Here is a 25,661-nt window from a genome sequence, read left to right on the forward strand (position 1 = left end):
TAATGCAGCACTGGACCACTTAACTGTCTCTGTGCAGGCAGTTTTGTGACGCAGTGCCTCATCCATTAGTGGTTAGTTAGATCACTTGACTTATGGATTGTATGGATTGAATTAGCAAATCAGTGTATCATCCCATTACAATTTCATCTAGGAGAAAACTTGACCTGAAAACCACAGAAAAAAAGACAGCATTTTTTCCCCTGAAGCAAGTAAGTAATTTACGTCCCAGATTTTGGAATAATCAGCCTTCTGCTTCAGTGGAAGGAATCCTTTTTGGACTTGTTTTCTGTGCAGGTCACATGTAACTTATGAAGTGTGTACTTTTATTGAGGCACACAGTGTTTGCAGAATGGCCTATACAGTCATTCTGCTTTAAATCCGAACAGGGTGCTGATCGCAAATTCTTTCTTCTTTCTCCATATTGGTAAGTTCATATTTCTCATACATATCAGTGTCTTCTTCCAGCTGTGTATCTGAATGGTGAATTTCAATAAAAATAATATAGGTAACGGCTCCAATTACTCCTCCCATCATAGGTGCAACTGTAGGAACCCACCACCAGTTATTTCCAGCCCTGTAAGAAAGAAAAGCAGAATTACTATTCACTATGTTGCTAATACTGATCTATTGTTTGGAAGCCAAGTTATAAGCACTGTATGGTGGTATTGACTTTACTGCAATATTTCGTATAGCTAAAATGCCTATCACAGTGAGGTTTTTGTACCATATCTTACTGTGGTAAATGTTTACTTTGACCTAATGTTTCTGTAGATTGGTGACAACCATTATTTTCCTGTGCACGCTCTGGTTGAAATATGCTAACAACCGCCTGGGCCTTAGGTCTGATTACTGTATATGTTCTTTAGAAAATAAGGCTGCCTAACTACCAGACCCTTAGGGGATAGGGAATTTGGGAAAGCTGGGATTTGTTGGCTTGTAGTGAAATTAAATGAAACACATTTTTTGCACTACGTTGTCAGATGATGAACACACTAATGAGCAGCTGGCAACATCAAGTGTGATGATTGCACAGGTATGTCTTAATTTTTCTGCTTACATGAGGAATGGTTTGCAGGATCAGGCCCTATATTCACATAGTATACAATGTTTTGCTCGAGAAGTATAGTATATTTTGTGTGTCTTGAAGAGTATAGTTTAACATACTGAAGTGTAAAGTATATTATGCTTGACTAGAGTGGTCAAGATTCAAGTTTCATAAGGCAGTTTATTATCTCTGTTTAAGGTGTGAGTTTTTTTCAGTAATAGTTAAAAAAAGATGCTGTCAAGTTTTATAGGCCTGAAACTGAATCTTCTTATAATGGCAATTCTCTGATGGAAAGTCTTGTAGAATCTAAGGGTGAAATTTTGGTTCCATTGAAGTCGATGGAAATTTTGCCATTGATTTCAATGGGGCTGGGACTGGTAGGTAATAGCTACTATATGTGTGTATCCTAGACATATACAATCAACAGCAGCAGTTAATTCTGAGCACTGGTCCCAGAGCTCGGATGATAATATAATGAGCTGTTTTGGCTTAATAACATGATATATCAATTGAAGATGTGATTCTCAAGCAGAAAAGAGTCACTTACATTTAATGCATACTGGAAATGAAGCATATTTTCCCCAAATACAAAAAGATAAATTAATTTGAGAAAGGATTTTATTGGAAGACGATTCTAGGAGATTATTACAAACAATGGCAAATCAAATTTTTAAATGATATAAATAATTACTCAATGCGTGACAGCATAATTTTATGTGGAAGTGAATTTACGTTTAGCCACATTACAAATACAGTGGTATTTGTTCAGTCTTCACAATGTCCATTTCATGAAATTATTCTTCTTTTACTCAGTCTTTATGCCATAGTCTGGAGCTTCTCCTTTGGAGTTGTTAAGATCTTGCTAGAGCAGAGGTGGGCAAACTATGGCCCGCGGGCCACATCTGGCCCGCGGGACCGTCCTGTCCGGCCCTTGAGATCCCGGCTGGAGAGGCTAGTCCCCGGCCTCTCCCCCGCTGTCCCCCCTTCCCCGCAGCCTCAGCTCGCTGTGCCACCAGCGCTGTGGGCGGTGGGGCTGCGAGCTCCTGCTGGGCAGCGCGGTGGCATGGCTGGCTCCGGACGGGCGGCGCGGCTCAGGGGTGGATTTACCAGCAAACATAGGGTGCCCTGGTACGGAGACCCCCAACAACAGGGGGCCCCAGGGCTGGGCACTCGGGCAGCCCAGTACCGGCATACCCCCCGCGGGGCCGGGGGGGCTGCACTGCGGGGGCAGGGAAGCAGGGAGGGAGCTCACCTGCAGCCTCAGGGGAGCAGGCAGGAGGTGCAGGTGGCAGGAGTGCTGCAAAAGTGGGCCGGAGGATTCAGGAGGCGAACCTGGTGGCCGCGCAGCCGGCCGGAGGGAAGCGGCACTTTGAAGGGGAAACCGCCGCTTCTCTCTGGCTGCGTGGCTGCCCCTGCTCCTTCTGAGTCCTCCGTCCATGTTCGCAGGGCCGCATTCTGAAAGGGGCTTTAGAGGGGGGGTTGGTTAGGTGGTGGGGTCCCAGGGCGGGCGGTCAGAGGACAAGGAGGAGGGGGGGTTAGATGGGTCGGGAGTTCTAGAGGGGGGCAGGCAGGGGGCGGGAAGTGGGAGGGGGTGGATAGAGGACAGGGGCCAGGCTGTTTGGGGAGGCACAGCCTTCCCTACCTGGCCCTCCATACAGTTTTGCAATCCTGATATGGCCTTCAGGCCAAAAAGTTTGCCCACTCCTGTGCTAGAGGGTATAAAATAGTCCTTGACATTGTCCCACTGAGTTTGTAGCTCCATTCGTTGCTCAGACTTGACTGGCCATCTGGGCTATGGATTGCTGTGACAAGGTGTACTCAGTAGTCTTTGTTCTGTTGATCTACATGTGACGGGTTCGGTCACAGAGATCCCCTTGGGACTGTCACCTGATGTGCTGAAATTACCTCTGAGCTCGTTTTCCCTGCCAGCCTGGGACTCCAGAACCCTGTCTTGTTGATCCAGACACGCTAGTCTGCTGCAACCCAGACCCAGGGTATGGTCCACACCCCCAAAGCTGCAGACTTAATGGAAAACAGCTCAGCAGGTACCTATCTCCAGCACCCAGACACCCAGCTCCCAATGGGATCCAAACCCCAAATAAATCCGTTTTACTCTGTATAAAGCTTATACAGGGTAAATTCTTAAATTGTCTTCCCTCTATAACACTAATAGAGAGATATGCACAGCTGTTTTCTCCCCCAGGTAAAATCACTTACTCTGTATTCTTTAATAAACAAAAGTGATTTTATTAAGTATAAAAAGTAGTATTTAAGTGGTTTCAAGTAATAACAGACAGAACAAAGTAAGTCACCAAGCAAAATAAAGCAAAAACATGCAAGTCTAAGCCTAATACATTAAGAAACTGATTACAGGTCATCTCTCACCCTCAGAGATGTTCCAATAAGCTTCTTTCACAGAGTAGACTCCTTCCTAGTCTGGGTCCAATCCTTTCCCCTGGTACAGTCCTTGTTAGTTCCAGCAGATATTTCAGGTGGTAAACAGGGGATTTCTCATGGCTGGCCTCTCCTTGTCCTGCTCCACCCCCTTTTATAGCTTTGGCACAAGGAGGGGAATCCTTTGTCTCTCTGGGTCCCCACCCCTCCTTCTAAATGGAAAAGCACCAGGTTTAAGATGGATTCCAGTATCAGGTGACCTGTTCACATGTCCTGTGAGACCCCAGCCTACATCCTTCCAGCCTGTCCCACGGGTACACAGGAAGGTTTGCAAGTAAACAGAGCCATTTACAGGTCATTGATTCTGAAGCACCCTTAATGGCTTCCACTTAATATGTTTACAATAGTAATACAAATTTATATCTTATTCTCCTAACTCCAGACATAGAAATAATACATGCAAACAAATAGGATGAACACACTCAGTAGATCATAAGCTTTGTAATGATACAAGAGACCTTTTGCATGAAGCATATTCCAGTTACATCATATTCACACTCATAAGCATTATGGAGTGCAACGTCACACTACACATGCAAAACTTCATCTGCGTCTTGCATGTGTGTGCATGTCCCTGTTCCAAACAAAGCCAGTGAAGACAGGGACATTCAGAGGATTCAGGGGGCCTGGGGCAAAGCAATTTTGGGGGCCCCTTCCATAAAAAAAGTTGCAATACTATAGAATACTATATTCTTGTGGGAGCCCCTGCAGCCCCGGGGAAAATTGCCCCACTTGCGCCCCCTTCCCCCCGCAGGCGGCCCTGGGAAAAACAAACATTTAAAAACCTTCTGCATCTCGGCACAAACCCAGTTTTGAGAAAACTTATTTTCAAGTCACCTTTACAAGGTATCACTGGTTCTCAGCATCAGCTAGTGCTAAAAGGCACTAAAGCTCATTAAAAGGGTTGGACAAATATTTTCCGTCAAAACTTTTTTTGGATTGAAAACTAGGGGTTTTAAAAAAGCAGAAAAAAATCACGGACAATGTCTGCTTTCCTTCCAAATCTGTTGGTTTTTTTTAATTGAAAAGCTGAAATTAGTCTGCCAAAACCTGAACATGGTTTGGGGTTTCAGAAGTGTGTGGCCAAATATTTGCTGCTTGCTGTGTTTGATTGTTTAAAGAAACAATAAAGAAATTCTGCTTAAAAAAAAATCCAAAACTTTTGAACCACCTCAGCTTGTGACCAAACGCCTGAGCCCAGTCAGAGATTTGTCCAGGTTTCGGATACTCTGCTGGCTTCCTTGACTCATATCTGTCTCCGTAACTTTGGGTTCATTTAGGTTAGAACATAAGAATGGCCATAGTGGGTCAGACCAAAGGTCCATCCAGCCAGTAGCCTGTCTACCGACAGTGGCCAATGCCAAGTGCCCCAGAGGAAGTGAAACAGGTAATGATCCATTGATCTCTCTCCTGCCGTCCATCTCCACCCTCTGGCAAACAGAGGCTAGGGACACCATTCCTTACCTATCCTGGCTAATAGCCATTAATGGACTTAACCTCCACGAATTTATCTGTTTCCTAGAGACTGGCTCCATGGGGTCCCTCACAAACTGGAGACGGTTACTGTGGGTTTGTCTTTAGTATAGCTTATGTACATACTCCACGAACTGAGCATTTGAGCTTGTTCCAGAATCTGGGATGAGCCTATGTTGTGAAAACTGAAATGCTCAAAATAGCACATGCATGTGAATGGACACAGGGTGATAAAATTAAATTAACCCAGGGGTTCTCAAACTGGGGGTCGGGACCCCTCCGGGGGTCACGAGGTTATTACTGGGGGTCGCGAGCTGTCAGCCTCCACCTCAAACCCCGCTTTGCCTCCAGCATTTATAATAGTGTTAAATATATAAAAAACTGTTTTTAATTTATAAGGGGGGGTCACACTCAGAGGTTTGCTATGTGAAAGGGGTCACCAGTACAAAAGTTTGAGAACCCACTGAATTAACCCCCCTGGAGCCTCGGGGAATGCAGGGGATGGGGGTCTCCCTTGGTAGGGTTGGGAAGGAGGTAGGTGGTGTATGATATTGCTCTTCTCATGTGATCCCTCCCCCATGGCTCTCTTGGCTCTATCACTGTTAATCTAAAGTGGCTAATTTTAAATGAAGCTACCCTCCCCTGACATGAATCTCCCTATGGCACTGAAATTAAATGTAGACTATAATTTAGCATTTGAGAAGTGAAAGGGATGGTAGCCCTAAGGGAAAAGATAACAACTTGGCTCATTGTGTTAAATAGCTGTCTGCAAGCCTCAAACTGCAGAATGAGCTTTAGGGTAGGGAAGGCTGTGCCTCCCCAAGCAGTCTGGCCCTGCCCCCTATCTGACCCCCACCCACTTCCTGCCCCCCGACTGCCCCCCTCAGAATCCCCGACCCATCCTGCTCCTTATCCCCTCACCCCCCCCCAACCATCTCCCTGGGACCCCACCCCCCACCAACCCCCCCTGTCCTCTTACTGCCCCGACCCCTATCCACCCTCCCCCCACGCGTCCTGACAGACCACTGGAACGTCCACGATCCAACCCCCCATTTCCTGTCCCCGACCGCCCCCCCAGGGCCACTCCTGGGTTACTGCTGCCTCTCCCCTCTTTCGGAGCCTCAGCACGCCGCATCCAGGAGCTGCCCTGGCCCCTGGACAGTGCTGCAGTGGCGTGGTTCCGGTGGGACCGGAGCTCGCAGCCCCGCCCCCTTACCACACGGCTCTGACTCAGTGGGAGGAGCTCAGGCCCCGCCGGAGCCACGCCGCTGCAGCGCTGTCCAGGGCAGCTCCTGACGCGGCGCGCTGAGGCACCGGGGGATGGGAGAAGGCGGAGGTGGGGCCAGGGCCCCTGCGGGGCCTGGGGCAAATTGCCCCATTTCCCCCCCCCCCCCCCGGGCGGCCCTTAGTGAAGATGGGGCCCTGGTGCTCCCTATTTTATCTTCTCTAAATTATGGCCCTTACTTGCACTGGACAACTGCAGTTCTGGCATTTTCCCTCCTGCTAGGAGGGTGCAAGAGCTGATTGCAAAGCTAAACTGAGATCAGGACATGCTTGAGTTATGAGTTGCCATTACCCTCTGTCCTCCTCCACTGAACCAGAGGCAAATACTCCTTTGTGACATCCATTAGCTCCACTGATGCACATTTAGTTCTCCTGTTGCCCAGCATGCAGCTGTGCTGCCAGGTCAGAAGGAAATCATCCAATTATGTCTTTGTGATAATAAAGTATTTTCTCTGCCACTACTACTAAAGGGACACATTCTGCCCACTTTATTCATGCAACTGAAGACTAAGGGTACGTCCAGACTACCCGCCGAATCGGCGGGTAGTAATCGATCTATCGGGGATCAATATATCGCGTCTCATCTAGACGCGATATATCGACCCCCGAACGCGCTCCCGTCGACCCCGGAACTCCACCAGGGTGAGCGGTGGTAGCGGAGTCGACGGGGGAGTCGCGGCCGTCGATCCCACACCGTGAGGACCTGAGGTAAGTCGAAATAAGATACGTCGACTTCAGCTACGCTATTCCCGTAGCTGAAGTTGCGTATCTTACATTGACCCCTCCCCCCCCAGTGTAGACCAGCCTTAAGGGAGCTTGCAGGTAGTTTCCTCTGCTGCAGCTAGGGATTCCCTCAGGGCAAAAGAGTTCACAGTGGATGCAGACCTGGCAAAGCCGATACCTATGCTTTCTTTTCTGCAGCCCTTGGCTCAGGGAGCATGGTATAGGTGGGGGAGTAGGAGTGGCTGAAGTACAGTGCACTCTGGTCATCCCCAGCTGGTTCATGGTCCTTTGGGGAGCTGGGGCAGAGAATCAGGGAGCTGTAATTAGTTCAGTAACAGCTCCTCACTTTGCTACACCCAAAACTGGGCACAGCAGAAAATCTGCCCCATTGGGACAGCTCTCATAAGTAGGGGTCTAGTGAATTCGCAGAAAATCATGTCATGGATTGTGAAATCTGGTTTAAACTGTGAAATCTGGTCTCCGGTCACCCAGCTCTGAAGGCAGAGCGGAGAGTGGCTGCTGCTGGTCAGGCGCCCAGCTCTGAAGTCAGCGCCGTGGCCAGCCCACCTTACTTCTCTGCTGCTGCTGCTGGCAGCAGTGCTGCCTTCAGAGCTGGGCGCTCGGACAGCAGCCACTGAACTCCTGCTGCCTAGCTTCAGGAAGTGGTGCTGCCAGCAACAGCAGAGAAGTAAGGGTGTCAATACCACGCCCCCCCCAATAGGTTTGCAACCTCCTTTTGGGTCAGGGCCCCCAGTTTGAGAAATGCTGTGGAGAAATCACACATTTTTTGTGGGTTGGTCATGGCATAAATAGCAAATTTCGTGGATATGATGCATGGTGTAACACATCTGCAAAATTTGCTATTTATGCCATGACCAACCTGTGAAAAATGTGATTTTTCCCCTCTGATTTAAGTAGATCTCCTACTCATAAGTAAAATAAGTAGGGATTTGGTCCAGTATCCCCCATCTGTAATGGAACAGCAAGTTAAAAGATGGGTGTGGTTAATCAGAAAATCTGGAATGAAACTATATGGGATAAAATATATTAAACAAAATCCTGTGGAGATTTTTAAACATGGGGCAGCTGCATCACAGAGAGAACATTACACGTATGAGTGCCAATTAACTACTGTATGTTACACTTTAAAGGGAAACTCTCAGGTTCAAATCTAGTCATTTTTAAAAGAGTTCAACATTGTACAGAGTGCTTAAGCCCCTTTGCCCATTTTGATTGTTTTACAGTCACATTTTCTTTGTTTTAAAAATGCTTGTCCTCTCCCCTGTTGCTGTTTGAAAGTTTCCCAACAACAGGAGAAACTGGCTAGTTGAAGGTACATGCACAGAGAACCTAAGGCTATTAATGCACCTTCCAACACATCTCTCACCTTTTGAAGTAGGATATTGAGGTTAGAATAATTCTGATTTGATTTTTCAAAGAATTCAAACAGTTTAAATTCTGGGAATTTCTAGATGCTCCTTCACATTTTAAAACAAATGCAAAATGATGCACAAAATCTCACTGTACACAAGACCTTATGTAGTTCTTCTGGACTTCTCCAGAACAGAAGTTGGTTTTAGTTAATGCTATTAATGCTGTTTGCATCACTCAAACTAGACATGTCAGCAGAGATGTGTAGATATCTGAATGCTACCTATAACCTTTAAATAGGAGAAGCTGATAGCCGATAAACCCCTAAAGCTTCAGTATGGAAATATTAGGACTGATCTCTTGCAGCTAGCCGCCAGAGGGCACTATTACTATACAATATAACTAAAAAATCCCCAACACATTTTAAATCAGATAAAGGAATTCTGATCTGAAGAAGGGCTCTGTGTGGCTTGAAAGCTTGTCTCTTGCACCAACAGAAGTTGGTCCAATAAAAGATATTGCCACACCCACCTTGTCTCTCTAAAGGAATTCAGAGGCAGTTTCAGGGGAGTCTAAATACACTGCAGATGTAATATTGAAAGGAACAGTACTGGCTGCACAGCTCATACAGAACTTTCAGTCTGCTAGTCAGTGCTTACCTAGCCTTTCGGAATCATCGTGGGCCCTGGTTAAAAAGGAAGGTATGATAAACACAGGGGGGGAAAATTCCACTGCTGCTAGATAGTTTCAGATACTGTAGTAAAATACTCATCTGTAGCAATGTCCCTCCCTCATCACCTCTTCACATTTTGTTAACCCGCCAGCTAATCAACTGCAAGGTTGAGCATTTGTATCTGAATCTCTGGCTTTTTTTCCCTCACTGTAACCAGAACTGTTAGTGGAAACCATGTTTAAGTATGGCTGTTAGGAGATTCTAGCATTATTGCCCTGTTCAGGTGGCTAAACCTTGAAAACTTTGGCTTTCCATTGATACAGTAGACTTCAATAGGACCTACTTGTTTGAGTAAGTTAGCCGAACTGTACTACAGACAACCTTCTCTGTCCCCTTCTGAAGTATACAGAATGGTTTGACAGCACAATTCTAACATGGGTTAGGCAAAACCAAAACTGTCCACAGTGATTAGAGAAATCCTGCCACTGACCTGCTTACAATATTATTCAAACTTTAGCGTATGCAAGACCTTATCCGTATTCTGCAACCGACATACTGTACCTAAATTTTAGCCCAGTTATGTAACACTCCATTTAACCTTCTGTACTCCAACTTGGAATTATGTTGTAAATGGGTAAGGGAACAAGCATGTTGTAACTTGCTCCCCAGTTACAGCTGTAGGGTAAAGCTGTAGAGAGCAAGATGTCCTACTTAATTTATATGTCTCTAAGACTGCTCAGATTATTTTTTCTCATGGTTTCAGAGATCTACTGCAATACATTCGGTGCTCTCCCTTTTAAATGCTCAATATGGTCTTTATGGTGTGGATATATTTCCCACCTGACTATAAATCCCAAGCAAAACTAACAGAAATGATCTGAAACAGGTAACAAATGCATTTTCTTCTGAACATAGTTTTCCTATAGATTTTAAAATGTAAATGTGTATGACACCTCATATGAGGAGAGGGGAGTTCCTAGGGAATCAATGATTAGATTACTGCACGACAAGGCTTCCCAACCTTCTCCAGCAAAATTGCCTATTTATAATGAAAGTTTTTTTTCCTGGATATGAAATCTTACACTGCATGTGCTCCATTTTTTTATAAGGCAGTGTTGTCTAGTGGATAGAGCACTGCCCTGGAACTCAGGAGACCTGGAATCTATTCCCAGCTATGCCACTGGCCTGTTGGGTGACCCTGGGCAAGTCACTTCCCAGGCACTCTGTGCCTCAGTTTCCCTGACTGGAAAATGGGGTAATGATACTGACCTCTTTTTATAAATGCTTTGAGATCTATGGATGGAAAAATGTGCTATGTAAGATCTGCGTAGTAATATTAAATGTCTTTGTATGGAATATTAGGGGCTCTGGATATTTATCCTGTAGATATCTAGGGGCTTTAAGTAGTTGTGGTGAGTACTTGGGATTCCTACTTGTAAATAATTAGCAACACAAAACTAAGCAACCAGAGGAGCCTCCTCCTGAAGAAAGGTTTGAAAACAGTGCTGTTTGTGTATGTACAAAGCAGGCACCTGGATACAACTGGATACAGGTGAGCTTTGCTTTTGGTATGTGCACATGGCTAACAGTGTGCCTAGCCAGCTCAGTATGTTCAAACCAGGGATTTGAGAGTGCATGCTGCAACATGAAAACTAAGGAGGCATCACACAGCCTAAAAATCAGGCCTTTCGATTTTTCAGATTTCTGTAATTACCTGCATTCGACTCTCAAAATAGTAGTCCAAGTCAGCCTGATCTAGTTATGTTGTTTTCAGCGTTATTGTGGCCAGGTGGGTCCCAGGATATTAGCGAGACAAGGTGGGAGAGGTAATATCTGTTATTGGACCAACTTCTGTGAAAGAGACAAGCTTCCGAGCTTACACAATGCTCTTCTTACCTTTCCCAGACCTGAAGAAGAGCGCTGTGTAAGCTCAGACTTGTCTCTTACCACCAGAAGTTGGTCCAATGAAAAAATATTACCTCACCCATCTTGTCTGATCTATCTATGGCTTTTAGTGCACCTATCACTGCGCTAATTGCTGACTCTCTACAGCAGTTTTTGTTCCTTATGAAAACTGTTGTGAGAGAAGAAAGCATTTCCTTTATGCTATTTTCAGTGTTATCTGAGACCCCATAATATTTTGGGAGAGTCTGTCTGAAACCGTACCTGGTATTTGAGGAAATGCAAGTTTTATTTTCTGTATGTGCCAAAAATCCTCATTAAGACACGGTACTTACTTTATCATGTGTCAAACTTCAAGTACATGAATAGACTTCACTGGAACTATTTCATACGCAGGTGAGTATGGTATGTGCTGAAGTACCAGGCTTGATCAGGGTCTTAATCTTTCAGCAGAATAACACTTAACAGGGATATATTCACATCCCACTGATGCAAGAATTACTTACGTGAATACTTCGAAACCCCATCCTGCTATAGCTGTGAAAATCCTTGGGCTTAGGTCCCTGGCTGGGTTCATGGCACAGCCACTGTTCATTCCCAAGGAACAAGTGAGCAGAAGGATAAGAAGTCCAACTGCAATTGGTTCCAAGCCCTTTGGTACACCCATATTTTTGGTGTCAAAAATAGCAAAGACAACCAGAACAAGAAGAGCTGTTGACATCACCTGTCCAATGAAAAGAAAATATATTGAATAAATATACACATAAGCTCTAAATAGAGAGGGGGGCTGTCTGGATCAGAATCTGAACTTCCCCAAAATTTGGTGAAGTTTGGATTTGATGATCAGATTCATCCCATTACGGAGAGATGACAGAGCAGCCCAGTTGCGATCCCACTGTCCCTGTAGTTCAAGGTGATAGGAATATAGTCTGGTTTGTCCCCTATTAGCAATAAGCATCCAAAATAAAAAAATCCAACTCCACCCAAATGTTCATCATTTGTAAACACATAATAGAAAGGTGCCCAAGCAATAATAGATATAAAAATACTGAAAAATGCAAGTGGAGAAATGCAATGTAAACTGAAGCTGCTGGTACCTGGCAGATCACATTCCTTTATGCAATAATTTTGCCAACACAAAACTAATTGCTTCAGATTTCTGCTTTGCTCAGCAGTCCCTGTTGCACATTTTGATAGTCAGTTGAAGTGACTATTTAAACACAGCATCCATGCACATTAAAAATGTTGCTACAGAACCATTTGCTTATGATGGGCTTAATCAGACTGTGTACAGGCAAAACTGCCATTAGTCAGCCCAGTGTGCTTACCTGGAAATGTATCCAGGGTTCCTTTACTTGCTGTCTAGGATGCTTCTGAAGAATAAAAATCACCTTTCCCACCCCCTGAGTACTTCATACAGTCACAGCTAGCTCTGCTTGATTCTAGTTAACTTTACGTAAAGTGTGTGTGTGTACATAGACACAAAGGACGAGACTGACTGAACAGAAAGCAAAGGACAAATCTTAGAAATGTAGAGAAGGAAGTGGCAAGATTTGTTTACAAGCCTGAGAGAGAGAGAGAGAGAGAGAGAGAGAGAGATGTCCCCCAGTGTCTAAGTACTCATCTACACTCAGGTTTTTGTAGTAATTTAGCTATTTCAGTTGAGTGTGATTTTTTTTACCGATATCATTAAATTGGTTCAGCTCCTTATGTGGTAAGTTTTGTATACCAGTATAAAGGTGACTTATGCTGATACAGCTTATTCCCCTAAATTTACAGTTTAAAAAAAAAAAGAGAGAGAGAGAGAGAACCTTTATTCTGGTATTACATCCCAAACCTACATTTACAGAACAATAAGTTTACGAAGTTAAGCACTCAAAAGTTAGGAAATGCCGGAATTTTCATTGCCTGTACAACCTTAATTTGGCCCCTTTGTGCATATGACTTATGACATAATTTTTAATAGAGCTGCATGGAAAAACTTTGACAAAACAGTTTTCTGTCAGAAAAGACAGTTCTGACAAAATCAAAATACTTTGCAAAATTGAGTCAATTTCCCCAAAAGTTTATTTTGGAGAAAAACCTGGGGGTGGGGGTGGGGGTGGAGGGGAGTTGGTAGAAGGGGAGAGTTCTGCCAGTGTTAAAACGTCCAATGTTGACATTTTTGGAATGAAATTATTTTATTTTATTTTTTTGCTTTGAAATGACTTTTCATCTTGAAATTTTTTGGTATATCATGTTTTTAATATAAAATAAAAAAGTACTTTGTTGCAAAATATTGATCAATACACTACAATTTTTTTAAAATTCGTTTGCAGAGAATTTTGGAATGTTCAGGTTTTGTTCAGATTTGAAATGAAGCCATGTTTTGAAAATCTCAAAATCCTTCACCAAATGGAATTTCCATCCTTTTGATAGCTCTAGTCTTTACATACATAATCACATGCTATTTTTCCACAGTGCTGGAGAAGGCAAACAGAGGGATTAGAGGCAGACAGCAGGTAAGAAATCATGCTGTCATTGAACGAGGAGGTGAAAGTTTTGGAAGGGGTGGAGAAAGGTGGAGGTTGTGGTGGATCTTCTCAATTTTTCTTTAATCATCAAAAATTCGTGCAGAGCAGGGTGGGGTGAAGAGGCATCTATGAAGGAGTTAAAGGTAACAAATAAATGACTGCGGTTCTAGAAGTAAACTTCTATTTAGCAAGGGATAATATACATGTACCTAATGGGCCAGAACCCCAGCAGGTATAAATTGGTGTACTCCCCTGGAGACAGTGGAGCAGTACTGATTTGCATCAGCTGAGGATCTGGCTCAATACATTGACAAACATAAAATAGAAGAATTCCAAAGACTGTGTGGATAAGAATAGCTATTATCTGGGGTTTAACATGGCTCTCACCGCTGGAAAGAGCAATTTTAAAGAGTTTTGCTTGCAGTCTGAATGAAATTTTCTCTCTACAAGCAGTTATATCTTGTCATTACTATAATGCATAACAAGGAGTGACCAAAATGATAAACTTGGCCACAGTTGTTAGACTTTTAATTGTTTTTTTTTAAATGGCCAATTTTATGTTTTTCAACATTTTGTTTCTACAATCAAGACAACAAATGTAACAAGACTAGGTTTTTTTTGTTTTTCTCTGTGTACTTACTTGATCTGCAAATCCACTTATCAGGGACAGATGTGGAGCTGGATAAGTTGCAAAAATATGTGCGGTTGCATTAGATCCTGTAACTATAAGCTCTCCACCACTGTAGTTCATGAGTGCATCTACAGAAAACATATCCATTGCCTGGTTATGCTTACTTATCAACATTACATACAGTGGGAATTGCACATCACATTCTCATTTGGAAGCTATTGGATCCAGTTTTATTTATGGCCGAGGAATGATAAAACCACCTCCTCCATCTCATTTCCGCTCCTGTGCATTCAGGCACTGCAGTGCACCTCTTGTCTCTTACGGTCCATCTTTCAAATCCAGGCTCATGTGTTCCTTCTTTCTGATTGCTCGCCCCAAACGAGTGCTTGGAAAAGTTTCCTGGTCTTGAACACATTTATATTGTTCTGCAAAATGTTTCTAGACCTGACATGACATCTTCAGATATCCGATTTCAGCAGCATTCTGATTTTACTGTTGTAAAACCATTCAGGTTACCAGCAGCCAGGGAAAAATGCCACATTACTTTTTGCATTACATTACATTATATAGTCCCTTGCTGTGGTGAAGGAACACTCCTGAGAGATCTCTGGCCCCAAAAGAGCTTGCATTCCCTGCTCTGTGTGAGGGCTTTACTTCAACCAACTGCCAGACATTTCTTCTGATACCCGAATGTCTGCCTGCCCGGAGAAAGGGAGTCACTTCTCTCAAATGTTGCCATTCCCCAGCCAAAGAATTCAGCTCCCTGGAAGGACCTGCTTGGTGGCATGGGAGTTGGTGCCTTATTACCCTTAATTTCTCTATCTAATTTAGTGTTTACCAATGTCTTCAGAGTTGCATTCCTTTCCCAAATTATAGTCCCTCCTAAAAGAAGGTCTAAAGCCTAAAAGAAAAGACTCTCATTTTCCTAGCCATCCAACCTACTTTTTCTTTCAAATAGCAGACAGAACATGGTTAGTTATCTCTTATCTTTTTATCTGTACGTAAGGTATTACCACTTCTAGCATTGGTCTTCATTATGGCCAAGATTTTTTAAAGTGATTTGTGATCGATTCTTGGGTGCTAAACCTGAGACACTTTATAGGGACCTGATTATCACGATGTGCTAAGCACCCACCTTGTGAAAGTCAGGTCCCTTTAAGGTGTCTCAAGTCAGACATCCAAAATCACCCATCAGTTTTGAAAATCTTGGCTGAGAATGGAATATCTTCTTGTCACACTACAGCTGCAGCATGGTATTGTGGGGGAAACTCATTAGGGCAGAAAGAAATGAGGACTCCATTATATATATCAAAATAAGGTATTTTAATGTAAAACTTCCTGTAATTTGACTTACAAAATTTGAGGTAACAAAATTCTGGTCCTAAAGATCCAGCTTTCCAGATCTCCTGCCTGGATCCTAACCTGGAATGAGCTATTACTAGAACTGGGTCTAACATGGGGTGGGCTCCAGGGCCATGGAAACCTGCATTAATAGTCCTTTTGCTTCACCTTCCTTTTGCTTCAGACAATCAGCCCCCTCCGCTGCCCATGCAGTGGGGCAGGGGGTTCATAACTTTTTGTCTGTGAGTTTGTAGTGTGTTAACTATCTAAAAACAACTTGCCACCTTGGCACCCTGCCTGACAAGGAGGAAGGAAGGGGTCACCAACACCAGGGACCCATGAAAACAAACAATGAAAACAAACTGAGCATTGCTTTCTGTGCCACACTCCTGCCTTCAAGTGGTGCTATGGGAATGTAGAAATAGCCTCACCTCTCTCATAATGGAGGTCACTGGTAAGTATTGCTGGCTAGAGCCGGGGAAGACCCAAAATGGTTTTAGAAACTTCTCAGAGGTAAGAGTGCCCAGGTCTCTACTTTTTGTAATAAAAGGGCAAGCTGAAGAAAAAAAACAACTCTGCTGTGTACACCCCATGGTTGTTTTTTCTTTCTAGCTTTGTGTAGAGTTGAGATTAGTTTAACTGTGAATGGCTTTTGGGTTAGCCCTTGATTAGTTGACCCCTCCTCAGGCTTCCTCCTTCTCATTGGTGGATGGTTCCATGACAACTATCTACGAATAAAAAGGGAAAAGAAAACTTTTTAACTGTGCCCTACTTTTGTTTAATTCTGTATATCTTTAAAAATTCCATATGTACATCAGTCAGATTATTACAGAATCACGTTGTGTGAAGTACCATCTCTCTCTGGGACATCATTGGTGGTGAAGAAAAATAGCACAGGCAAATGATGTAGAGTAAAATTATAAAAAGCTCCTAAATCCCACTGACTTTCATATAGGCTTTGGCTCCTAAGTGCCTAAATCACTTTTTAAAAAGAACGAGGAGTACTTGTGGCACCTTAGAGACTAACACATTTATTTGAGCATAAGCTTTCGTGGGCTAAAACCCACTTTATCGGTAATAGCCCAGCTTAACTGATGACTCTCGTTATGGTTGGTATGGCAACACCCATTTTTTCATGTCCTCTGTGTATATATATATCTTCCTACTGTATTTTCCACTGCATGCATCCAATGAAGTGGGTTTTAGCCCACGAAAGCTTATGCTCAAATAAATTTGTTAGTCTCTAAAGTGCCACAAGTACTCCTCGTTCTTTTTGCTGATACAGACTAGCACGGCTACCACTCTGAAACCTGTCACTTTTTAAAATGAGACTTAGGCTCCTAAGTCACTTTGGTGCTTTGGAAAAGTTTACCTGGCTTCAGGAACCACAAGCAATAGTATAATGGGAGGAGCATATATGGGTGTAGGGATTGAACAAGGACTAAAGGAGAGAGAGAGGAGAGGGCCTAGGGAAATTGGAGAAAAGAGAGTTCCTGTAATCCTAGATCCTAGGAGACAGTAGCAGAAAACAAAGAAAAAGAGCTTTCATGAAATACAAACACACACAGAGATCAACAGAATTAAGGATGGGACCACAGAAGCATGGAGTGAGTCCTTTTAAACAAGAAGCAGTGGTTAAAGAAATGACCTAGTCCTGGAGGATTTATCTAGCCAGGGAGGACTATAAATATACAGTCTGATATTTTATTTTTCTATTGTGCCTCAACATGTCATAGAGAGAAGCATGGTCCAGACAGAGTGGGGAGTAAGAAATTCCTGCATTCTAGTCTTGCCTCTAATATGTGACCCCCTGCCTCAGTTTCCATCTCTAAAATAGGGTTAATACCTAGCTCAAAGAGGTGGTGTGAGATTTAGTCAGGTGGGACTTGATCTCCCAATCTGTAGCCTCACTGAACAACGTTGGTGTTACTCATATAAGAGCTGTTGGATCAGTCCTTCAATATTTCTAAAGTCCTTGCAGGAGAAGAGGCCCTATATACATGCTAAGAATTAAATAAGTAAAAGTCTTTGTGAGAAATACATGTTCTTAGAGTATCTAATTTGCCAAGAATGAGTCATTTTTCTACATTTCAGAACTTTTTCTGTTTTCTGAAATGTTAGTATTGTCGAACACTTGGGAGGTGAGAGCCTTCCCCCATAGTTCTTCCTTTCTCTTTTGTGACATAGGCCCCAGTCCTGCAATGAATTGTGTGTGGCAGACCTCTGTGCCTGCTTGGAACTCATTGAAGCATCAGGGTGTCAGAGATTTCCTTACTTCTTGCAAGTCCTATAGGGGTGTCTACTATATACTCACCATAATAAATCCCAAAGACAGCTGCTGCTCCAACGAATGCTCCCAGGAATTGTGCTAATATATAAAAAGGTAATTTGGTCCATTTCAACCTTCCAGTTGCACTCATGGCTAATGAAACGGCTGGGTTTATGTGACCACCTGAAAAATAAATCACAAAATAATACCAATAATATAGATAACACAGAGAAATAGGAGGCAGTGGAGTGTTTGTAAAAATGTGAGCACTTTTGAACACTAGACCATGTGCCTAGGTTTGCTGGGCAAGGGGTTATTTTGCTACCTCTCACTCTTCTCAGTATTTGGGGGGAGGGGGAGTCAGTAGAATGTTATTGACTGTTCATTCTGTTTCCCAAGCATTTATTAAGATTAAGAAGTAACGTTGACTTGGTCATGCTGCAAATCTTGATCTGGATTCTGGGCTAAGCTGAGCTGCACTCAGGAGAAGGTGGCATTAAGTCATCTTTATGCTCCCCTCTTTGATCCTGGGGCTGGATGGGAACTGAGCCTTCCCTGGCATAAAGTAAAATCACCTCAGACTGCTCAGGTCGTGCTGACTAGAGGCTATCTGGAATTGAGATCACCAGTGAATAGACGCACCCTTATCCCTCACTGGTGAATAGACGCACTCTTACCTCTCATCGCACCCTTACCCCTCCCCACACTCCTATGCTGAGTTCAGGAGGGTGTGTGGCCAGGGAGCTGCTGTGGTGACCCTGTGTAAGCAGAGGGACCTATTTTTAAATATTTAGGAATGCATTTGTGACAGGGACCGTGTAAGTACCTAGATATTTAGGAAGGACGAGATTTCTCCAATAGCTGAGTTGACTGTAACAACTTCATTATCAAAATCTGAATCGTGTTGTTTATTACGTCATGTATTATCCACTTCCCTCAACACCTTTTAATCCGCATTGGGGAAAAGTGTTGAATGCCTTTGTAAACCTCATTATTGCTGGATGTGCAGTAGATGCTTAAGTAATGCATATTTCTAGTTACAGTAATAAGTAGACTTCAAGATATTCTAAAATGTAAATATGATGAACTTGGATTTTGCTACAATATAGAACATGCCATGTGGTAACTTCCAGGTAAAGCCACATTCAGAGATATATTGAGACAAGAAAAATGATGGCCATTGTCTTTGATAAAATGTATATAAGAAAGTGACCTTTGTCAAAGGATAGCAATGGAGAAAGGGTTTCTCTCTGCTATTTCCATGTTTACTTGCACTGTGTTATCATCTTGTGAAACATAAGCACCTATGACACGTGAACAGATAAACACAGATAACAAGTAGGATAAAGACCTCCCTTGTATCCTCTCCAAAACTGTCCCTTGTATCCTTTCCAAAACTGTCATCAGTCTGGAATGAATTCTGAACTCCTCTAATTCTTCATCATAGAGCTAATAGATGGATGGGAGCTTATTTAACAATCCTTCATGCGAATTTCATATGTCCTTGTCTTATCTTTCTTTTTCCTTGCTCTGTCTGAAATGAACAATTTTCTTTTCTTTCAACAATCCCACAATCCCACACCTGTGCTTAGCGGGTACATGCAGGGGAGATGATTATAACCTGGAAAAGGAGCTCATTAGAAATGGCTGATAAAATTAGATCTGCAATGGGCTAGTCTACTGGGTGGATTTACCACTGACTTGGGAGAGACTCAAGATTCTTGGTCTTTGAGCCACCTACTGCTCCTTCGAATGACGAAATAGCAGCATTGAGAGGCTTTGGAAAGTGTCATTTCCATTCTAATTCAGCCAGAAAGATGGGGAAGCATCAGCAGTGAAATGAGGAAAAAATGTGGGGAGGGGAATGCTCAGGGCATTGACAGGGATGTAGACAGCCCCAGAATGGTGGGAAAAAGGGAAATTCCCTTAAAATGGCATCTAGAAGAAAGCTCGAATTATCCAGACCTTTAACCTTATGATACAGGGAGTTAGAATTTCCTAAAGTACCAATGCAAAGGATAACAGGAGTACTTGTGGCACCTTAGAGACTAACAAATTTATTAGAGCATAAGCTTTCGTGGGCTACAACCCACTTCTTCGGATGCATATCGACAGGTTTCAGAGTTCAGAATGCAAAGGATGTCAGCAGCACTTAGCCCTGGGAATGCAGGATTCTAGTGAGCCAGAGGGTTTATTAATGAGGCTATGTGGAAACGGATATTCTACAACATATACAAATAATTAGATGTTGGGTTGTCACATCCTATTGACACATCTGCTCTTTCCCAGAGAAAATTTGCTGCATGCAGAATCCCTTCTCAAAGGAAAAGCTTTGCAACCTTGCCACAGATGAGCCCCATATATTTTAGACAGGTCCATATGAATATCCTTTAAAGGTACAAAAAGTGAGATGTGCTTTCCAGGTTATTTTCATAGTGCTGCATTGGAAGACCTAACCTAACTGTATCCACATCACAAGCAACAGCTGTAGTTAATCCTTGCTGAGATTAGAACAGCATTCCTGACATACTGTACTACCAAATTAAGCTTGTGTGATACTATTGAATCACACTTATCTGTCTGAGTGAAGGTAATGAGATCTGGCTGTTTCACAATACACTGAACCACTTCTTGGTATGAACCTAGAAACATCCTCTGTCAGTTATCTCAATGTATTGTCTGCGTAAAAACACACTAGAGAGGAGAAAACAAACAGCCACAGCAATTCCTTCCAAGGCAACTAGATTTAAATGCTTATTGCTCGGCTGAACTGCCCCTCTTTATCAGTGGTCGCAGTTTCCTCAACCGAAACTAGAGGGCAAGGGAACCCTTTAACTTTAACCATGGCAGTCTCCTCTTCACTTGCAATTAATTTTGCTTAAGTTATAAACAAAAAATGCAAGCTTCCCTTTTAGGTGCGAGAGCTAACTCAGAATAAACACTAGAGCTGAAAGCAAGTATACAAACGCTCCCAGGATTAATTTGGTCAGAGCCGAATGGGAGGGTATAAGTGTGCTACATGTCAGTACTGTAATGAGTTACCTCAGTGATAGGCACATTAGAGATGCCTGGATAGATTCACTGATTTTATTTATATAGAGACAAGTGGAAAGGGAAGAAACAAAGGGAAAGTCTCACAGTACAAGAAGAGAATTATTATGGGTTTGCATGTTATTCCCAGATTATGAAGAACATCTGGCATGTTTAAACCTTTTCCTTGAATCCCTTCATCTTTTATTGATTTCTGAAATGCCTGATTCTTAAAAGTTACCAAACTGACATTATTTTACAAATCTGGGGGGGAGAGGCACGCGGGGAGAGGAGGAAGCCACTTGCTACTTTACTGACCTGAGACCTAGATCTGTAGTCTGGCTCAGTTCCCCTTGCTGCAGACACGGGGAAGGGGATGGCAAAGGTGTATGTATGTCACCTTTATACATCCCTGATCTAGGGCTGGCTAGTGATGCAAGTTAGAGCAACTTCAGGGTCACTCTAACTTGTACCCAGCTGGGAATCATTGTAGTAGCTGGGCATTGCAGGACTCTACAGCTTTTCCTGGCCATTACCCTAACATGGCTCCTATGCTGTCCAGGGAGCCCTCTCTGCTGAGGAAACCTCAGGGCAGTGGCTTGGCTGGTTTCTGACCTGGTGCAAAGCACTTATTGTAAGGACCAGGATCCCGAGGAGCTACGTGTTTAAATCCAGAATGGAAACTGGTGGCTGAATTTATTAAATACTGAAAAAGGAAAGTGTGGGGAGGGATGGGGTTAATGGAAGATCTGATCTATCCTCTGCTATAATGGTACAGACAGCAACTTGAAGTTGCTAAATGTGTAACTGATAAGAATACCATGAAACTGGACTATATATAAATCTGTGAAAGCTGTGGTATGAATGCTTCACAAAAAAAAAATGACTTACCAGACACGCCCCCAGAGACATACACTGCCATAGTGACTGCCATTGCAAATCCAACGGATACTGTTACGGTTCCACCCATGGCCCCTCGGCTAAGGACAGCTTGGGCAACAGACCCACATCCGAGCGCCTGTAGTTCAGAAGGGAAAGGTAAAACATGAGCATGCTGGCACCAAGCTGTAAATGAGATCTTACTGGATAGTTTGTAACTCCTGCTTGCTGCCTTAATGGCAGGGGAAACGTGTTAGTCAAGAAATGCAAGTGTTTGAAATCAATGGCATGTGGACAACCAGTACTTCAATTGTGCTGGGTATTGGTTTTCATCTCCCTCAATTCAGTGGCAGAAAGCGTGGCTTGTTGTGGGTAGGAATTCTATCCACCAATGTCCTATAGCAGGGGTCAACAACCCTTCATTTATTCACTCTAATTTAAGGTTTCGCATGTCAGTAATACATGTTAACGTTTTTAGAAGGGTTCTTTCTATAAGTCTATAATATATAACGAAAGTATTGTTGTATGTAAAGTAAATAAGGTTTTTAAAACATTTAAGAAGCTTCATTTAAAATTAAATTAAAATGCAGAGTCCCCCGGACCGGTGACCAGAACCCAGGCAGTGTGAGTGCCACTGAAAATCAGCTTGCGTGCCGCCTTCGGCACGCGTGCCATAGGTTGCCTATCCCTGTCCTATATTATAACAGAGAAGGATCTGGTATTCATGGAATAAAAATGAACTTCTAGGTTGGAAGAAAAAGTGCAATGACAATGTTACATTTCTCTTTTTGCTTCATTAAAAGGCAGCAAACCTAGCTCTTGCCTCCTAGCTCTACTTATGTTGGGTATACAAAGAATTTTATATGGTCTCTCCCATGAAAATGCTTTTGAGCTCTGTTGGTGAAATTCAGCCCAGCACGGAGCCTGCATTAGAGCCTGCGGGCTGTGTGTCGCTGGAAAGGAACACACCTTCGGGTGCACCAGCCTCACAAAATTCAACTTGATTTATTGTGTGAAACATGTTCAAGTTTATATATTTATGTTGACTTTTCTTTCAGACTAAATCTTTTTAATGCTGCCCTTTCTGAAGTCCACCTCCCAAAACAAACAAGTCCACTCCAGTGGCTGGATGCTGATTGGGGAAGATCATTCTGTCTGGTAAGATTTCAGTTCCAATAGGTTATTATAAACAATGAGAAAATGATGATAAAAAATTGTGAAATATATCCCAACAGTTTCTTAGCATGTAACTTTGTTTTGAAACTCTGGATTACACAGTTCAACCAGCAGGTAAAAGAGCAATCTTTGGAGATTTTATTGTGAGCTTATATAATGCTGTCTTGAGATCAGACAACACTCTGTCTGAATACGAATTGCTAGAATATCATGTAAAAATATTTAAAATGCCAGGTGTCCATAAAATGGACAGGACAGTATAGAGGAGAAGAGGTTGGAACAATTGGAAAGATCCAGCGTTACATAAACAAAGGTCAGAAACAAGAAAGAAAGACCAGGACTAATTAAGTTGTGGGCCTAGGTTGGAAGGAGACAAGCTGGAGCAAGTTCTGGAGAAAACAGCCAAATAGATCTACCTGTTTTCTGTTGCCCTGTGCAAACAGCCTGTAAAATAAATAGTTATACATGCTCACTAGTGAATGCCTCTTTCCTTTACCACTTATGTCTACCTTTTCAAAAGTGCTCAGCACCCAACTGCTCCTATTGAGAGCAAAGGGAATTTGCTGTGTACTGAGCGTTTTGAAAATCTGCCCACTTGTGAATATTTTATTTTAGCACTGTTCTTGGATGTGTGGACAAGCGGAAACACTCACGAGTGCTTCATTATCTCTGCATTCTTCACATGGCACATCATTAAAATGAGTGTTCTCCATCAGTTCACAGGGGGGCGGGGGGGGGGGGGTGGAGCGGCATTCTCACTAGGTTAATGAATTTACATTTTATGCTGGTTCTCATCAAGGTCCCAGTTCAGCAAAGCACTTAGACTGATTAAGTCCATCCCAAGTAAGCAAAGCACTAAAGCGTATGCTTAGCTTTAGGCACATGCTCAAGTCCCACATTAAACCAATAGGGAAGATTGTGAATGTCACAAAAGGCAGTTAGGCACCCAACTCTCACCACAAGTCAGTTTGTGCCTTTGAAAATCTCCTTTAAGCACATTTCTAAATGTAAGCACACACTTAAGTGCTTTGCTGACTAGGGATCCACAGCTGAACTGGGGCCTGGGGCCAACAGCCTGAACACTTCCATTTCCATGTCCATCTGTATCTAGAGGCTAAGGCTCATTGGATAGTAGCATGTGCCTCAGGAGCCAGAGTGCAGTCTGACTCACTCCTTGTTAGGGTGTGAGTGGGATCATCTTGAGCAATGTTAATTACCTTGGTGATTCACGTTCATGTGCATATTCGTTTTCTACCTGTCCATGTGTATGGGATTCTAATTTTTCTTGCTCCTCATGAACGATCACTTTCTTATTTTTACTTAAAAGTGATTCCAAGTTAGCCAGTGCTAATCACCTCTCTTAATCACTGTTGTAATGTTATTGGGAACCACCAGATGGCTGCATTGCAGATGGTCTTGCTAACTCTGTTTATCTGAATGTATATACATTTGTTCTTGGAGAAGTGCGTATTGTGAGAGTGAAGCAAATTCTTTGCACAAGCTAAGCAGAACAACAGTAAAAGCCTATTTTGCCTTAGGCCTACTCTAAACTACAAAAGGTTTGTTGGTATAGCTATCAGGCAAACCCTCCTAGTACAGATGCAGTTTATACCCAGGAGCGCCGCCAGCTTTTCTGCCACCCTAGGCAGCGGACGGTCCCTCCCCGAAATGCCGCCCCCCACAGAGGCGGCGGAAGGTCCCGCCGTCGAAATACTGCCGCGGTCGCCGCCCCCCAAATTGTAGCGTCCTAGGTGACCGCCTAGGTCGCCTAATGGGTTGCGCCGGCCCTGTTTATACCAGCAAAAAAAGTTCTTCTTCCAGCATAGCTTATACAGGTTCCCCAAGTGAAATCACATTTATGCTGGTATAACTGCATCTACACTAGGGCTTTTGCTATTTTAGAAATGTTGTTGCCAAAAAAAATCACACCCTAACATTACTATATCCGCAAAAAGCCTTTGGCCTGGCCTGTCTGACCCGACTGCATCATCTACCCAGGTGCGGCTGTTGCTTACAGGTTATATGCTCACTCACAAGCAAACAAAGCATTATGTGGTGCCAAAGCATTGCAGTTGTCAGGATATTTTATAGATAGGGTTGTTGTGTTAGAAAGTAGTAGTATAGGCTATAGCATTGTATCTTGTGAAGCAGACCCACAAATTCCATGCTTCAGTCTGCTTTATGCTATACTAAGAGTGGAACACTTCTGTAATGTATATTCTCTCTTGTGCTTTAAGGATGATATACTTAATGATTAGACACTCACAACAAAACCTAAAACAAAATGCATTTTTAATTGTTTTCAAATCTGACTAGTTTTATTATCTTTAGCTACAGCCTGGGTCGTTCAGGCTCATATGCCTGGATTGAAGCAGCTCGAGACTTAGACCACAAGACTGGTGTATTGTAATAGTTGATGGGACCAGAGCTGGTAGAGGATGAGTAAAGCGTTGTGCTCTGCAGCTACTTCATTCTTCAGACTTTGTAATGGGGATATCTGAGAAATTGCACCAGGCAAGACCTAGTGAATGACACAGCTTAGAAGTGTAACAAAAAGATCCCAGTATTGCTATGGTACCTATGTACCTTTCTGCAGGTACAGTTTGCGCTCAGTCAGTTGGTATCCCTCAAGTGAACGGCTCGGCACAAGTTTTGCAGGCTCAAAAAGAGACCACCTTCTTGAAAATGTGATCCAGTCAGTGTGCGAGTGAGACAACTGGGGTGGGAAGATGAGGGGAGGCAGGGAGTGCTAAATGCTGTCTTTTCTAAATATGTAGTGATGCCCTGGGCCAAGTTTTCAGCTCTAGCCCCTCTGTTTTTGTGCTTGCACCCACAGAAGCAGGCACACAAACTAAAATTTGCACAGGTAGCTAAGGCACTCAATGCCTTGCCCAGTG

At 43.1% G+C, this 25,661-nt stretch overlaps 1 protein-coding gene across 1 annotated transcript in view; it reads right to left on the reverse strand.

Annotated features, from left to right (window-relative positions):
- Positions 1-372: 372 nt before the first annotated feature.
- The window catches only part of AQP9 (aquaporin 9), a 38,979-nt gene continuing 13,690 nt past the window's right edge, over positions 373-25,661 (reverse strand). Inside the window, exons 2-6 of the mRNA XM_065412307.1 lie at positions 21,601-21,727; positions 17,725-17,862; positions 14,079-14,197; positions 11,432-11,649; positions 373-574 (exon numbers count right to left, since the gene is read on the reverse strand). Of these exons, the coding sequence (XP_065268379.1) occupies positions 373-574; positions 11,432-11,649; positions 14,079-14,197; positions 17,725-17,862; positions 21,601-21,727 (804 nt within the window). The remainder of the gene's footprint in view (positions 575-11,431; positions 11,650-14,078; positions 14,198-17,724; positions 17,863-21,600; positions 21,728-25,661) is intronic.

This window comes from Emys orbicularis, chromosome 10 (assembly GCF_028017835.1).
Source record: "Emys orbicularis isolate rEmyOrb1 chromosome 10, rEmyOrb1.hap1, whole genome shotgun sequence".
In the NCBI taxonomy this organism is placed as follows: domain Eukaryota; kingdom Metazoa; phylum Chordata; order Testudines; family Emydidae; genus Emys; species Emys orbicularis.